The sequence below is a fragment of the Haemorhous mexicanus genome, chromosome 5, assembly GCF_027477595.1.
Source record: "Haemorhous mexicanus isolate bHaeMex1 chromosome 5, bHaeMex1.pri, whole genome shotgun sequence".
In the NCBI taxonomy this organism is placed as follows: Eukaryota; Metazoa; Chordata; class Aves; order Passeriformes; family Fringillidae; genus Haemorhous; species Haemorhous mexicanus.
The window spans coordinates 4293418-4311401 of NC_082345.1; the positions used below are offsets into that span (position 1 = coordinate 4293418).

General features: G+C 42.9%; 1 protein-coding gene across 8 annotated transcripts in view; it reads right to left on the reverse strand.

Annotated features, from left to right (window-relative positions):
• Positions 1 to 17984, reverse strand: part of CALD1 (caldesmon 1) — a 173647-nt gene that overhangs the window by 36633 nt on the left and 119030 nt on the right. The window contains exon 1 of one of the 8 annotated variants that reach the window (XM_059848056.1): positions 14174 to 14365. The exons of the other annotated variants lie outside the window; for them this stretch is intronic. Coding sequence (XP_059704039.1) covers positions 14174 to 14220 — 47 coding nt within the window. The 5' untranslated portion in view covers positions 14221 to 14365. Of the gene's footprint in view, positions 1 to 14173; positions 14366 to 17984 lie in introns of those variants that run through there. 8 annotated transcript variants of the gene reach the window in all.

The window sequence follows — 17984 nt, forward strand, 5'->3', positions numbered from 1 at the left end:
AGTGATATGCAAAGGAGAAACCATGTGGAAAAAGAACTCCATAGTGCCAACAAAAATCCTTGGTGATTACCAAATAACTAATGCCAAAACCATCCAGAGATTTGATTTCTTTGCTGGGGATGCAGATGAAGCCTCTAGGAAAGTCCCTGGCTTCCCAAATTACCGGTTTCCATTGAAAATGCGAATTTCAGTTTTGTAGATGTCCAAGATTTCCAATGCCCTGTCTCTTTTCCTTTTTCCTTCTCATAAGAGCAGAGTCCCTTTGGATTTAGAGTCAAGCCCTAAACCTGGGCCTCGCAGTCAGATCCATCTGTACCATCACAGCTCTGCTCTGCACAAAGGCAGAATGACTCATGCTCCAGCCTATTTTTCTTTTTTTTCCTCCCTTTCCTCATGGCTTAAAACTGATGATCTGTTTCATAATATGAAATGCAAGCAGATTCTGCAACCACAGCCACATAGCTCTGGTAAATTGCCTCTGAGCACCTCAGCATAAATCCAACACAGGGCTGCAAACATGAAGGGTAAAACCCTTCTGCTACCGAAACAATGTCAAATTTGCCTCCAATGTACTTTATATTTAGATAAAAGTGCTTGCTGGAAATGTACCAGGGGGAAGCAAAATAATTCTCTCAATATGTGAAGCCTAATGCTCTGCAGTTTTACTGCATAACAATAGACATAGCATGGACCTGCCAGTGAGCAGAGCAGCATATCCAATCTGTTCTAATTTAGAAGTTTCACATGGATTAAAAAAAAAAGAAAACAGAACAAAAAAAAAAAAAAAAGAAGAAAGCAGAAAACAATAATTGGCCAAGTGCCTTATACCTGATAAGTTTTTATTGTTTTCCTTGAAGCTTGGTGGAGTTCACCCAGATCTCTGTTTCCCTGGCAGAGATGGCAAACATGCAAAAAAGTGTACAAAACAAGCTTGCTTTTCCAAACGTGAAAAAAGTGGGAGCAAAACCCAATCAGTGTGCATACCACTGTGGTTAATGTGGTATTTGTTGACTCCAGAGCAAATTGCTTGCTGCCACCACCTCCAGCTTCTAGTGCTTTATTGCATATAAAATCCAAAATAATTTATGCCACAGCCTTACCCAGTAAGTAATATTTCAGGCATATGACTTGAGAACAATGGGCATCTTGCCTAGCTGAGGCATAAGTCAGGCTTTGCAGGATTTGCCCTAGAATGCACAATCCACAATTTCTACAAAGACAAATAAGAAGTTTTCTTTCTTGTGGTTTGGGGCTGCTATATTTAATACGGCTTTCAAGGCAATTTTATATGTCAAATTGCTAGCTTACTGATTGTATCCAAAATCAAGATCTAACTCAATGTGCAGTTTAGCCCAGTAGCTGCAGCAGGCAATTAATTTTTTTTATATAGTTTCAACTTTAAAAAAAATATTTCTGGTGTTGTTTTTATTTATTTCAAAGCCACATCCTCAGAAATTAGCAAACAAGAACAAAACTGATGATTTCAGGAAAGCACAAACTCAATTTACAATAAATCATGTATGAATTCCTGACCTAGAAACCCAGCCTTCAATTTCATCTGCTCATCTACTTTTACCCTGTTTACCAGCTTTGAAGGCTTCTGTTATGCAGCACTCTAGGAAATACAGAGCCTATCAACAAACCAATGCTTCCACTTCATTTCCTCCACAAAGATTAACAGGACTGCTGCTTTTTAAGAGTGCTGAATTTTAAAAGGAAATGCAGGACCATGAGGATGAGGTCTCATACACATGGAACTTCCTTAATTTCAACCTGCTCTTGCTCCACTGAATATCATGTAAGGACAAAGGCTAACAAAGTTAACTCACAGAATCACTTATTTGAGGAATGAAACATTAAAATCCAAACCAATCTCAGTCACACACCCTAATTCTCTAATGACCATGCCCAATCTACTCGCAATCAACTTCAATTTATTCACCATCCACCCAGACAAAAAAAGAGATTCATGAAACTGGAGATGGAACAAGGCTTTGGTTTTCAAAAGATGACAAATTTCTGAGCAGAACTGCCTTTTGCACTCCTGCAGTTTCTTCTCTTTGCAGGGTATGATGAAGGGAACACAAGGCAGGACTCTACAGGGGGCAAAGGCTGAAAGGAAGAAAATTCCCAGCATCCCATGGATTGATATCAAGGACACTGCCCACCAATAGTGCTGGAGCCACCCTGAAAGGAGTTTTTCCATCTCTCACTGAAATGCTGCCGTGCCTGGGGTGGATCAGACTGTGGATGGCTTCATCTCCAAACCAGCAGTCTCTGATTCAGGACTGACCCTGAAATTCATTCTGGATTTGGGACAGAGATGCTAAGTGGGGCAGGAAGGAGGAATGTGGAAGCAGGAACAGCAGACTAGGTCTGTAGCATAGGAACAAGGAATCTCCCTGGACTGTGGGCAGGGGGAGAGGAGACAGAGCACAGCAAATAGATGGGGAGCCCCCATCCCTGCAGTGGGGGATGGAGGAACATTGATAGAGAAATACTGGGAGAACTGGGAAAAGGGAAATGGATCCTTCCAGGAACAGCAAGGACAGTGAAAGCAGCAGGACTGGGCAAGTGGCTGTCACCAACATCCAGCCAGCTCCAGAGGGCTGTCCAGGGCCTGGAAAACCAAAACCCTCCATGACTGATGGAAGGGAAACTGTAACACAGCAGGTTGTGACTACCCAGATTACACATCACTCACACCTCTGCCTGGACTGAAGTGTTCTGTGGTCGGAAACACCTAAAAACAGCCAACCAAACAGAATTTTTGTTGCTTGCTCCATTGAAGGTATGGGTGTTAGCATTAGTCTGGTCTCTGTGAAGCATCAAAACTGCTCTGTCTTTCCCAGGGGACGAGAGATTGTCATTAAATGACTATTTCTCAGAGCCAGACTGGTCCCTGGGGCTGCCTGCTGCAGCTTTCAGAAATACAGCAAACACTGTGCAAAGTACAAGGCATGTACTTGCACACAGGGAGTCTGGAAAAATAATTTTACCAGATAATTCTTCAGATAATAATAGAATAGTCTTTTTTTATCCACTCTTCCCAGCACAAAATATGCACTAGGAGGACACAGCCTTAACATAGCACAACAGACTACTGAAATAAATGCCACAAACAGGATAGCAGATGAAATGCAAGACCAGGACATGCACCAAAACAGAGCAGACTGTGAACCCTTATGCTAACTGAAATAAACCACTCAAGGGGAAATATGGCATTGCAAATACATCCAGTGCTACAACATGTGGTGAATGGAAAAAAAAAAACATTTAATGAAAATCAGATGTCTCAACATTTTCTGGTACTGATTCCCCACGCACACAACTCACGGATGCTGTGCAGGTGTGGATTTTGTTTCAAGGGAAATTCATGGCTGTTTGCTTTTAGCATGGGCAAGCATCTCTCTCTTTCTGAGGTGTTTAAGAAGCCTTCTGTCAACAGCCAAGGTGATTAGGAGACACTTTCAGTGAGGCAGCAGAGGAATTATTAGTGCAGATCACGTCATTTGCTAACAGGATTAGGGGCAGATACATTCCATGAATCCCTGTGAAAGCTAATCCTGATGTGCCTTTCACCTTCATGAAAGGTAAAGAGCCCTTCCATAAAACAGGCCTGTACAGATCTGCAGGGTCATGTACAGCACTTTGAACAGCACACTAATGCTACAACAATTTGCAGACATCGTATAACAGCCCTGTGCAAATTAAACAGCTGGAAGTTTGAAATGCAGCCATTGTAACTACACCCACACAAACACAATAAAATAGCCTGGCTTTATCCTTTCAATTAGTTTTCCCTTAGATGTGCTTGTTCTTCTCATATTGCTTCACTGTAATCCTTATTCCAGAGATGTTACTCGTCAGAAATTACCAAACTCAGTATTGGAGATACTGTCTGGAAAGCTGACTGAGCTCATGAGAGCTGATTAATCACACTGCAAATACAAACCCAAACACCACTGTTCTTTAAAAAGTGGGAGTGCAGGGGGGAAGAACAACCTTTTCATAGAACTCTAGCATCCAACAAAAACCTCTTCCATTTCCAAGACTCACTAACAAATTATCCACAATTTATAAGCTGTTCACAGAAGTATCCAGATAAAAACCAGGAATCACTAGAAAATAACAATTTGCTTGCTCTAAAAGTGCCCACAGCCTGGAGACTTCCAAAGGGACATAGGCAGCTGTAAAGAGGCACCTAAAACAGAGAAACTGCCCTGGGGGGGATATAGGGACAGGGTGCAACATTCAGTGTGATTTCAAACCACAGCAGTTATTATGGCACCCTTTTTGTTGTTGCTGCTGCTAATTTCAGTTTCATTCTGGAACAGCAGTTCCAGTCAGGAAGCCAGTCAGTAATAGTAATAGTTTCAATAGCCAGTCAGTTGCAAAATGCTTTACACAGGTGGGCAACGAGACAGGAAGGACAGCAAAGAGCTGCTGTGATAAGAAAGCAATACAACCTCTGGAAACAGACTGCAGGGGCTGCCAAGAGAGGATCTGATCCCAAAGGTGAGAGGAGACAAGCCCTGATCATCACCAGTTCCCATCACCAGGAAGCAAAGCTGTCTAACAGATTCAGCTGACATTTTTACAAAGAGGGTAATCAAGAAATTCATCATTAAATGTACACACCCACAGATGTTTAAGCCAAGGCTTCTGGTATAATCCATTAGATTCCAGAAGTGAATGCAGACTGATGGCTATTTCCCCTTGTTATTCTACTAGTTCTTGGCACTTGTTAAATTCTTTCCATCAAAAGATCCCAACATGTTTTACAAATGTTAAGCAATCCTTGCAACCCTTCTGACTTCTGTGTGGTGAGGACTAGGGCTATTATAATGCCAGTTTATGGAATGAAAAAACAGATCTATAGATCAATGTACTACTTTTAGTCTAAACAGAGCAGATCTGGCTCTCTTTTGGCTGCACTACTTCACACCTGCTCCAAAAACTTGTTGAAGCTACAAGGAGCACTTCCAGCACCTTCTATAGGGAGTTGTTGTAGGCATGTGAACTCCTTCCTCCCAGCCCCATCTCCAACAGCTGCACTCTGCTGACTTCTATTGCTCTGACAGAAATTATCCTGAGACAGATCCTATCAGGATTCCCATGTCCTAATCATGTCAGTGAAAGCCACTGACAGAATTATCCTAAGATCCTAAGAATCATCCTAAGATCTTTTTCTGGCATACTGAACAAAGAGACAAGCTTCCCTCAGCTCTCTCTGATCAAGTGATGGCCTGGCTCTCCTCTACCTTTTAAATAAAGCCTTCTGTATTTCCAAGTCAGTAGTCTACATTTTTTTACAAAGAGGTGTGCCTGCTGGGAAATAGGAAAGAAAGGGCCAAAAACAAGTTTAGCCCAGGGGATCTTGTGGCCATGTCACTGCAAAAGCACCTCAGACTTTTCACAGGGGTCAGCAGGGCTCAACACAGTCTGGAACCTTTTGGAGCACTTGGTTTTGAACTGAGATACACTTAAATGCCCAAAAGCATGAAAGAAATGGGGTAGAGGATCATCACTGGGAAACAAGGTGTGGCTTGCTGCCACACCCTTCTGCTTCTCAAGCTTCTACAGAAAGCTCAGCAGGACTTGGTGAGGTAGGACTCCCAAAAGGTGACAGTGAGAAAACCCCAGCTCTACACCAGAGAGGTTTTAGTCCTAGAGAAACTGCAGGAAGTTACATGGGAATGCTTCTTTGCATTTCCACAGCTCCCAGTGCTCCCTCTTTGGTCCCACAGGGGAGATGGACTGACCTGAATGCCAGACAACCTTTCCAACACCAGCCCTTGCAGGACTTGGTCTGGATTCAAAGTCAAAACTGCTCCCCTCTCACCTGGACTGCAAGACAGAGTGTTTTGGGGTGTCACTGAGACTTCTACAACCTTTGCACAGCAGATGGATCCCAGAAATAACACCAGAGAGCAGACCTTACACTTGATCCAGCCAGGCACTGCTCATCCAAGCATCCTCTTCCCAACAATCCATTGTAGCCATTGACAGACACACTCCAAGTCCATTGCAAGGGAGATGCAATTCCATTTGTTCTTTTATGCAAGTTCTCACTGAATTTAAGTCATGCAGGCTGAAAGGCACTGGGAGGGGGCAAAACTCAAGCACTGGATAGTAAATTCACATTTAATATACTTTTGTGAAAGTACAACATTTGTAAAGTGAAGATTTGGCAATGTAAAATGACAAATACTTGGCACTACATAGAATTAGGACAAGTGTAAGAGAATTTGAAATCCTACTCACACAGAGGGGAGGAGGAATTCAACATTTCAAGATGAAATGTTCCCACATTTCAGCTGAGATTACTGAGTGAACAAGAATATGGTCATTATCTCTCTGAAGAAGATAACCTCTAGCAGCTACAAGGTAGCAAAAAGCTCTAGGGATCAGCAATACTCTAAATTGGCAAAGTTAAGACTCCTCTTAATTCAAGCTAACATGCTGAGAGTTATGTTGCTAAATACAGGGTCTCAAAGACTTCATTTGGCCCCTCTTCTGCTACAGGTTCCTGTGTGGGATGCTTTAACTCCCTTGTGCTCCAGTTCCCATCTACAAACACTCAGAAATGTTCAGTGAGAAAAATCATGCATTTCAGGATCCAGAGCACTACCCACACCAAACACAGGAGTAACTCCCACCCCAAACACTTCCAATCCTCTGCCAGTGAGGTGCTCTTGGATGCACTTAGGAGTGCTTCTGCCAGCTCAAGATGAGCAAGAGACAGACTGCCAGTGTTGGTGCACAGCTGTAATCACACACAAACAGGTTTTCAGGACGTTTGAGCAAAGTTTGCTCAAAATACCACCACCCAAAATTGTTCAGGGGCAATAAAGATAGGGCTGGGTGGGAGACACTGTCTCCTGCCTCAGCACTTCACAGGGTGTTGGGTGAGTTTGAAAGACAGAGAAGAATCCAGGAATTCAGGTAAGTAATTAACCCCATGGCTCTCCCAAAATGCCAAAGGACCAAATGCAGCTCTCAGACATGCACAAGAAAGGAATATTTGTTCTCAGCTGAACGGGCTGCAAATTACCACTGATGCACATGCAGTCAGTGGGAAGATTTCACAGCCATAGAGATAAGGACCTTGGGAACACCAAGACAGCTTGCTACAGCATTCAGGGAGTTTTTACCACTAAAGTTTGGTGAGCCTTGAGTAAAAGCTACTCTTTTACAAATCTGAGACCAACAAATCTGCTTTGCTACAGCCTTTATGGCAAATCTAATGGAGGAGAAAGGAGAAAATTAGTCCTCAGACTTCATCTTTCTAACTAAAGTAAAGCTTTAGCTGGTTTTGGAAGCAGATGTGGACTCTGGTAATTAGGCTTTTGGGTTTTTTGCAATCCTGAGAAAGAGAACTGCTGACATGATGTGTCTGACCACTCCTGTTCCAGGAGGAGGGAGATGACTAAGGCCAAGATGCACAACACCATCTTACACACCCAGAGCACATGCCAGTGATGTTCCTCTTGCAGGACAAACAGAATCCTAAAAAAAACTTCAGGCTTCACAGAGGAAAGAAGAGTGTTACACAGAACACACACCCTAATTTAAAAATGGGATTCTTCTTTTACAGACATCACTGTGCAAGAGAATACAGTGAGGTTGGAACACACTTCATTTGGGCTTTGCAAAATAATCAAATAAACACTATCAAGAGATGACTGAAAGGGAAAAGTTAAAAAAGGGGAGAAAGGAAACACATGACAGTGGAGAATGACACTGTAGCACATGGGAGGTGGAAAGCCAGGAACAACCTGAAAATGACCCAAGAGACTGCACAGGTTCCACCATGGCCATGTCAGTGTAGGATGATTGTAGCACACACCACCGAGTCACAAACTCCACTAAATCAGGTACAACAAAAGAAGCACAAACAAACAAACAAAAACAAACCCAAAACAAAACAACCCAAAAAACCCCCAAACAACAAAAACCCATTGTAAGGAAGGAGCCAGGACAGCAACAGTTGTGATGTTAAAAGGTATTTCTGTAATTACACTGCAGCAACTCCAGGGCTGAACAAATTGCAGATGGAATCTGGCAAGACAAAAACCTCCTGTTCAGAAACATGTAATGTATTTTTATGCTTAAAAAGGCCTGTGGGCAATTTGGCTTCAGCAAACCAAACAGTAGCCAGAATTTTACACCCTGTACTGTCAAGTGCATTGGTCTCAAGGACACACCTCTAGGACAGGCCCCCACATTTCCAAAAGAATCAGGGGAAGAAAAACAAATGCACATGGATGGCTTCTCCAGGAGGTTTTTTCTCATTTTTTTAAAATACATAGATGCAATTTAGGAGATATTTCTCAATAATGTTCAGTCTGGAACCAGAATCATCTTTTATTTTTTTGTTCTGTAATACAGCAACATTTGCCTCAAGGACCTGCAGCAGAACCAGATCCTGCTAAAGAGAGGTATGAAGAAGTTGAAAGTGATCTGAAAAAGATTCAGAGTTCAGAGTGAAACTTCTTGCAGAGAGTTAATCCTCTCCAGCCTGGTAGGCCAGGTTCTGCTGGAGCCAGTCTTGCTCATGAGAAACTGAGTATTTCTCACTGTTGCTCAGTCAAGGTGTGTGGAAAAGTGATGGATGGAAATTAAAAAAGAAGACAAAGTTAGCCAAGTTCCTGACCTTCAAGAAAAATGCTGGTTGAGGAAGAGTTTGAATACAAACAGGCATCTTGCAAAAAAAAACCCAAATCTTACCAATCCCCCCAAAAGGGGTTGTTTATTAAGCTTTTGGGAGTAGTCCACACCTAATGGTGCATCTGTATATTTTGGTTAATGTGAACTGGTACATCCAACCCCTGCTACTAAAGCTGTTTATTTTCCTTTTCTGCTTTATTATCATCCATTTGTCTGTCACACCCTTTCCATACAGTAAGCTAACCTCAATTATGACAGGATATGTACTCTAGGATTACTATGGTGGGGAGCAGAGGAAAAAAACTGCTTCACAAGTGATGCCAGCAAATGCACAGTATTCAGAAGAAAATAAGCAAGAGTGTCACAGAGAAAACTGGGTATTAGTGACTAAGTTAACCATTATTCCTCCTACAATCAAAGAAACACACCACAGCACCAGGTGGAAAGGGGGCAGCCACTTTACATCAGTTTCAGTCTCCTGATGCAGCACAAAATGAATTTGGGCAGAGCCAATACTTGGCTTAGTATTCGTTTACCAGAGATAAACTGAGACTGAGGAACAAAAAACCCAAACCACCAGCTTGTGTCCTCACTTGAAACTTTGCTCACCATAATTCAGCTAAAAAGTCAAGGAACTACATTGAGTTCAGACGTGAAGCCTGTACTTAAGCCTGGGATGTGCAGCTCATCTCTGGAATTCAAGATGCACATCCAAAGCAACTGGAAGGAAAAAACAGATGAGCCATCAGCTAAACCTTGTAGCTGGTACTTTGCTTCAGTAGTGGGTTTTGGAGAAGAGAGAAATTGTATTGAAATGCTTTGGAGTACAGTGTGATTTTTCTGTCAGCTTCACACAAACTGCTTAAATACTTTAGAGGTAAAAAAAAAAAAAAAAAAAAAGCCCACATGGAAAACAGTTTTCCAGAGTGCTGTTCCCCAAAAAGGTGATTACAGCATTGCACGGCTGGGCTCGCAAAAAGGTCTCGTAACCACATCCAGTCTGAGTGTCAGAGTGAGACTGCACAGCAGCAGCTGAACACTTGTGAAAAGGAGAAGGAAGAGGGGAGGGCAAGGCCAAAGGGGGAGTGGGGGAAGCCCTCCCTGTCTGCTCTGCAAAGGATTTGAGCTGCAGAAAAGAGGAACCGTGTCAGCAAATGCCAAACCAATGCGGTACCTGCCAAACCGCACCTTATCCTTCTCAATCAGCAAAAATAAAAATTATCCACTGCCTGATTTCTCTTACCTCACCAATAAAGGGCTGTTTTTTCCCTTATTAGGACAGTCTCCATGCTGTAAAATTCCGGCTCTAATAAGTGCCTTTAACAATATGTGCTGCACATCAGCACAAAAAGAAAGCAGCTAATAAAAGGAAAGCACAGAAGGAGAATAAAAGGGCTGAGTCCTAAATTAAAAAGGACAACATCAGCTTAGCTTGGGCTCCAAAATTTGATCATAGATTTTATAAAAGGGAGAATTAAAATTGGAATGGATAAATGTATGAAGGCTAACATTATACAGATATATAATTAGAAACTTGGCTCTGCAGCCACTTATATAGGCAAGCTGCCTTACTGAACTCAAGGAGACTTTTTCACCACATTTAAGAGCTTACACATCCCAAAATATAAATCAAATAGTCAGTACATGAAAATAGTGCAGGAAAGGGTTTTTCAAATGTTTTGGGGTTTTTTAACAAAGTAAAATGTGGATAGAGTGAAAAGTTACACTAAGCTGAGCCTCTGTATTTCAATTATCCCAGTGACTGATGGAAGTGGTTTTTCTTGGTTGCATTTTTAAGCATTGGATTTAATTTACTGGACATAATTGACTTCATCTGCTGTATAAGGAAATATGTACATATATATGAACTGAGAAGCAAAGAGGGCCTAAAGCAATCACCAGAGAATTTCCCTGAGTTTTTCCTGGTTTACTCAGAATTGGGAAGAGGGTGGATGGGGAGTGCAGATTTGGCAGGAAAGGGGAGGGCAGGGGTTTGAAGAAGCAGGATAAAGCTCTACCACCCCCATCCACAACTGGTTGAACACCTATGCCAACAGTGTGGCTGTGGAGGAGCTATCTGGATTTAAGATCTGCACTAACAATGAATTTTCTAGTTTTGCTGAAGCAGAAGCAAAAACTCTTGTCAGAGTGAAATGATATGGAAAATGTTCAGGGCTGTTTGTTTTTTTGGGGTTTTTTTTGTTTTTTAATTCAGCCTGGAACAAGAAAGCAAATATTTCATGTAAGGTTTTTTATTTTTCTTTTTACTTTTCTCTTTGAAAGATAGGTCAATTGGAATCAAAAGATTTTTAAAAAATCAGAATTCTTTATTTACAAAAACAGCAAAGGTGCAACTCACTAATTTCTTATGCAGAAAGTGTAGAAAAATTCATTAAAAAATAAAGTATTTCCTATTCTTTTAATTTAAGCAAAGCCAACTTCAGAAACCTGACATGAACTCATAACCAGCTCTGCTCTGAAAGATTTCTGGCCAAAACTCTCCCATATTTTCTAGGTTTTACTAAATTTACCTTTCATCAGAAGCAGTTCTCACAGCTCATTTCAGGCATTTGGATTCACAGCAAGTTCCTGGCTTGAACCAAGGCTTGCACAGGGTAGAGAGTTTAGCTCAGAATAAAACTCTTCCAAGTCACTTGTTCTCTGACAAATCTTTAAATGCTTGATGCTCACAGTGTGGAATTGACTGAGGTGGATGCTCCAAACTCCACTCCAGCTTTGTGCTCCTGAGAGCTTTTCTTATGCTGAAAACAAAATCTTTCACTCAGGCAAGAAGGCTCAAAAATCTCAGATGTTTCCCTGTAGACCTGTCCTTTCTCTGCCACAGAATCTCCCACTCAAAAATGTTTCTGTTCTTTGTGTAGACTTGTCCCTGCTGGGGAAGAGCCACTTTCAGAAATTGACTGGGATTCTTTGCTTCCAAACCTGAAAAATAACCTCACTATGGGCAAATATCTTCATATGTCTTGTCTGCAGTTACATTATGTCCTTCTGGTATTACCTCAGCAATGTAAAAAGCTTTTACAAATTAAGGATTGAGGCCTTTGCCCACTGGGGAGCAGGGATGAAGAGCATGGCCAAAAGAGAAGACCAGAAGAAGGAGAGAGCTTCAAATGAAAATTAACAGCACCAATTTTGGAGCAGAATTAACCAGATAACACAGTGCCACCAACACCACTGCTGTCTGTGGAGGAGTCCTCTTAAACCCCTCTCTTCTCCTAAAAAATTAGCTGATATGAGTCTTGATCATCCAGCCAAGATACAGAACAGATAACCTACAATACAAAGAAAATGCTGAAAAAACCTGAGCTTTCAACAGCCAAACTGAAGTTTGAACAGAAGTTATCATTTGCTGGAAGAAAATGTTCTACCTGTTGGCAAAGAGAACTTGTGCTTTCTCTAGGAACTTGCACAGTAAACACTTTAGTGTCCAGCACAGCGAGCCAAGCCAATCCCTATATGTTCATTAAACAGACTTCATGTTTTCAGGCCAGCCGGAATTTCTTGGCTCCACTGAGAGCTTCTGCTTTTAATTTCTAGTGTATCAAATGCTAACAGGATTATATTCAGCTATTTAGCAATTGCAAAATTTTCTACAAATACCACCAGTCCACTGAAAGCACAGAAAATATCTTTAAACGACACAGATGAAATGATCATATGAAGGGGCCATTAGAGGACGTTTGCAAAAGTTAACAATCACATTGTACCTCATTCAAAATAATGCAATAACAGCCTCCTCCTTTTCCCTGGAGAGCCTCCAGAGAGTGAACTTATAAGGATTTTAATACTCCTTTTCTTTTCCCCTGCAATCTCCTGAGAAGCCATGAGCCCTTGGAATGATTACGTTATGCCTCAGCCTGGGAAGGGCAGTATTTCATCATGGATTTCTCTCAGCAATGCTTTGAAGAAACCTCTGTGGGTAATGCTAAAGGTGTCTTCCCTCTTTTGGCCTGAGGTCATGGAGATGTTTGCTACAAGGGAATAAATCAGTTGCCAAGTTCTGGCCACACATTTGATTTCTCTTCAGAGTCCTTGCCAAAAAGAACTTTGCTTTTCTTCCCCAAGCATGCTACTGTGAGTCTTGACAAAAGAAACCTGTGTCTGTTTTCAAGGTGTGTCTGCTTTTGTTAGAAGCTGTTACAGGACCCAGGACTCTCAAGATCCAGCAAAACAACACTACAGTAGCTACCCATACTCCAAGAGAAAAGGATTGTTTTCACTAAGGAGGAATTTCACTGATTTTAGTGAACTCACTTCACACTCGAGCTAACACTGTGCTCCCAGCTTTTACTCCCCCAACACATCAGATATGCCAAGCACACTGCTGGTTCCCTCTCCTGCCCAAAAGGGACTGGAGGAGAACATCTCCCAGCAAGGATATCCAGTGGCTCCCAGTATTTTAAACAGAACAGCCAGACTCTGGAACCTCACTAAACCAGGTCCAGCACAGACTAGGAAGGATCTCAAGGTCACCTCGGACATCCAGCTCCCCACATCAGGTATCACAAGTCAATATTTTCATCACTTATACAATCATTAAAGTGTCCAAATCTCACCTGCTCTGCCCCTTCCCCTCCCTTGCTTTCCCCTGGCACTGAGTGCAGAGAAATTGCTGCTTCCCCATGGCTGCTCCCTGTTCCCACACACAAGGATGGGAGGGAGGGCTGGCTGCTGTGGCTTGTGGCTGTATTTCACCACAGAACAACACACAAAAAATGTCATCTGACATGCCCTTAGCTAATTTTTTTTTTTTTACCCAGTTTCTGAAATCACAGTGAAGGATTTCAGATTCCTGGAAGGGACTTTTTGGAGAGGATGAGTTTCGGAAATCCCTGAGCTCCCTCTCCCTCCAAGAGCACAGGATTTCATGATGAAACTCTAAAAAACAGGCAGAGAAATCCCAGTTGCTCTTCAAAACCTCTCCCCCAAGCTTTAAATCAAACCTTTACACAAATCACAGCAATTTAGGAACATGGCAGTGTCCTGTTTCCTACCCATCAACTCGTAAAGCAGACCAACAAAACAATACAGGACAGGAATAAAGCAGATTATATTACTGGCAATATTACACAGGCTAATTGATTTTTCTCCTGCTTTCCCTTCCACATTCAGGCATGAATGTGCCATGAGGACTTTATTTACTCAGTGAATTAAGCAATCTGAGTTATGTGGAAGCTTTCACACTAACTATGAAACTTCTGCAAACTTCCCACCACTAGAACTCCAGTTAGCAGCCAGTTCTCCCCACATATCCTTCTACCATGGAACAATTTGAATTCTGCAATTCAGGTAAGAGGAATGCATGAATACAAAGATTTTAGACAACAGAGCACAATGTAGCAAAAAAAGAAGCAAAAAAATCCAATCTATTGCTTATTCCCCAGTTGTTCTGTTGCCCTTGCCATTTCCACCACCCCAGCAGCTCCCACACAACACCAAAAGGCTGAATCCATACAGATAGAACAACCTGGCAACTCACTTGGAAAGGCTGGACAAGGTCTGCCTGCAGTATGATCTGCTGATCATGTCTGCAGAGGATGAATCAGTGCAAACTGCTGGCAGCTCCAGGGAGCAAATGGACGGATGATCAGGGCGTGGAATGAGATAATAAAAATGCCATTATCCTTTCAGGCATGTGAGACTCATTGGATGCTCTTTCCACCCCACAGGTTAACCATTTGGTTGGTCCTGTAGCTCCTGGAATAACACTGTGTATTTGCCTGTTGTCAAGCTCATTATCTCTCTTGTATCCCCCTCCCCCCTGCTCTGTGATCCTATGATTTTTTTTATTCTTTTTTTACTGTATTCTCTCTAATAGCTCCTCCTCATCATTTCTGGGCCCCCAGTTACAGAAATTCCTGCAGATTCCTCAGCTGCTCAAGCTGCCTGACAAACTCTTGCTTCCCATTCAGCTTTCACAAGAAGGGATTCTGTGCAGGCAGCTCATCTGAGCAGCCTCAGCACTGCACAGAGGTGCCTTTGCAAGTATTTTGCTCACAGGAAAGTCACATTCCAGCCTGCTGAGAGATGAGAGCACCCAGATATAAAAGAATGGTCCAGGGAACAGTGCTCCCTTTTGATAGTAAATCACTGCCTAAGCATTTTGCAGGCACTTTCATCCAGTCTAACTTGTGAAAGGTCAGGCTGGATCAGACAGCTCAAGACTGAGGGTGACTTTAAACACAGACAAATCCAAGGAGGTGGGGAGTTGCTGCAAGCTCAACTGCAGCCAAGGTAAAACCATCTTTTGTTTAACAACAGGATTAAAAGCAGGGCTGGAGCTGAACCCAGTCTAACAGGCTGTCCTCAGTGTTCCTCCGTGTCATCCAGTGAGCAGGGCAGGAAATAGAAATGCAGTGATGTAAATCAGTTACCAGTTTCATATGCTTGGCTCTCATACCCCTTCCCCTCAAAGCCCAGAAATGTGAGCAAACTGAAACCACTCCCTGTGCAGTCCTGCAGCTCTTCCAGCCCAGGCTGTGATCTTGTCACCCCCCATGAATTACCAGAGTGGGTGTGGATGGATCAGTACCCCAAAGGGAAATCTCTGCTGCGAGCACTCCTGTCTGTGGGGAGGAATGTGTGGGCTCAGCAGGTGGCACTCTTACCTTGGGGTGACACCCAGGCCACCCTCTGCACAAAGCCATGGACAGTGCACAGCCAGGGCACCATCAGCCCTGACTCCCTTTTCCTCAGAGCTTTCAAGAATCCAGCAGCTGCACTTTTTTCAGGACACTGATATTAATTTAAACTCTGCTTAAGTCCCATAGGCAATAACTGCATCTTTTTTCCTCCCAAAAAATCTCTCCACTTTGGATGAGATAGATTTTTTTGTGAAAAGGTAACAATCCTGTGCTTTATAGATAGCTGAATGGTTCCCCTGTACAAGGGCTTTTTTACACACACAGAAACAGACCTGCAGTACCCCATGAAGCTGCTATTTATTCATGCACACCTTCTGTAGGCCCAGCCCTTTGTTCTAAAGTACACTAAACCCCCCCATCTTTTGGTGTATAAAATATACTGGAATTCTGGTCTGGAGCAAGGAAAGGTCAATAGTGCTGATTGCCAGGGGAGGAAAATATGAATTCCACTTCTGTGATTGCAGAGAGGTCTGCAAATGAGGTGAGGGTGCAGCAGGCAGACCATTGCTACTTTTTTTTTTTCCCTGCCCTTAAATGAAGGTGAACATGTGAGGCAGTGTGTGAACACACAAGGTCCTTAAAAATGCTGGTGAGAAGGGATGCACGTTGCCATCCCACAAATTAATTTTTAATTTGACAGCTCCAACATTGTTACTATTCTTTCTCCCATCCAAAATTGCTCCAACCATGATTTGTCACACTTGCAAAGCTCAAACAGGCAGCTCTGGACACACAGATGTCAACCCACTGTGTCAGGTGAGGAGCACAGGGCCATGTGGAGCTGGGATATCCCACAGGAGCAGCTGGGTGGGTGTCCTGGGGAGTGCCCAGGAGCCTCACCCCAACTGCCCTCGAGCTGTGCCCATCATGTGAGCCATAAGGTCCATCCAGCTGAGGAACATCCCTGTTTTAACAGGAGCTCCAGGGCCATTTGAGCATCCTGTTTGCAGCACCAAGGAGGGCTCAGCCAAGCAATGCCAAGCATTCCCATTGCTGAGGGCAACGAGGCTGGAGAGGGGCTGGGAACACAAACCCTGTGAGGAACCCCTGAGGGAGCTGGGGGTGCTCAGCCTGGAGAAAAGGAGACTCAGGGGTGACCTTATCACTCTCTGCTGCTCCTGAAAGGTGGTTGGGATCAGGTAGGGTTTTTCTCTTTCTCCAGGCAGCACTGACAGAACCAGAGGACTCAGTCTCAAGCTGCACCAAGGGAAATATAGGTTGGATATCAGGAAAAAGTTTTTCAGAGAAAGAGTGATAAAGTTCTGGAATGGCTGCCCGGGGAGGTGGTGGAGTCCCCATCCCTGGGTGTGTTTAAAAACATCCCAGATGTGGCACTGGGGGCCATGGTCTAGCTGAGGTGATGTTAGGACATGGGTTGGACTCGATGATCTTGAAGGTCTCTTCCAACCCAGTGATTCTGTGAATTCAGCTGGGTGTGGATCCAGCAGCTCCCTAAGCTTACAGCAGAACTGGCTCCCCTGAAAGAAGCTGAAACACATTGTGCCATGCTTGCAACCTCTTGGAAAAGAAGTGGGAGCAGGATCTGAGGCAGCTATAGATCCTTGCACTTCATAATCCCTTTAATATTTGGAAGCCAAATGTTTGTTGTTTACTTCAGCACCTTAACCCAGAGGGATGCTTTCAGTACACTGTGGCCCTGAGGTGAAGATCTTGCATATGGAGCAGGAAGAGGCAAATCACCTCCCAGATAATCTCAAAAATCCTCATGGGCATCTAAAGCACAAGAAAAAATAATGGAGCAGGAGATGTCTCAACCTGCATTCCTTGTATGTCCTGATGCTTCAGAGATCTAGGACACAAAACCCCTAAGGAAGACACTTGAAAGAGAAAAAAAAAAAAAACAAAACCAAAGCAAACAAATGCTAACCACACTAGAGCACTTGTGAGGTGTCATTCATGCCAATGAACTCAAGGCAAATGGCTCCAGCAGAGTGTAAGGTCATCTATTGCAGCAATGAAAGGGCCTTTCCTATTTTCTGAACATTAAAAGCTGTAAAATGAGGAGGAGGAAGGAGACATGAGAGCTTTCCAAAAAGGAAATTATTACTGGGAGGTTCCAATGTCTACTCATACTAACAATAAGAATGTCCAGAGGTCATCCAGAGAGCCACTTAATATTTTGTTTGTTATTTTTACTTTAACCATTCCTGCAGGCAAGGCAGAGTTTTCAGTGAGCTGACCAAAAAAGCCTGTGAATCTTTTTTTCTTTTGAAATGCCAGTGAATTTAGAACCTGACAGAGGCATATGTCCAGACCATTACTTTCCATAGGCAGCTTATTCCTTTCTGCACCTATTTGCCAGCAGGGAATTCGCTGTGATGCTCACTGTTCTTGCCCTGTTATTCAAATACCTTCATGCTTCTTTAGCTGTTTGGTCCATGTTGAGGAAATTTTAAAACAGGCAACTTACAGAAATGTACCTGATTGGTTTCAGAGACAGTAAATAGCTCTCCCTGCACTGCCCCTTCTCTGTGCCACAAGCCTGAAAGAAGCAGGCAGACTTGTAGAGAAGTTTGCAGAGCTACTGGCATTTTGCAAGAGAACAAATGTTTTTTATGAAAATCCATTCTAATGACATTAACATCTGCTCCTTATTTGAAGAATATTTTTAACTGTTCCCTCCCT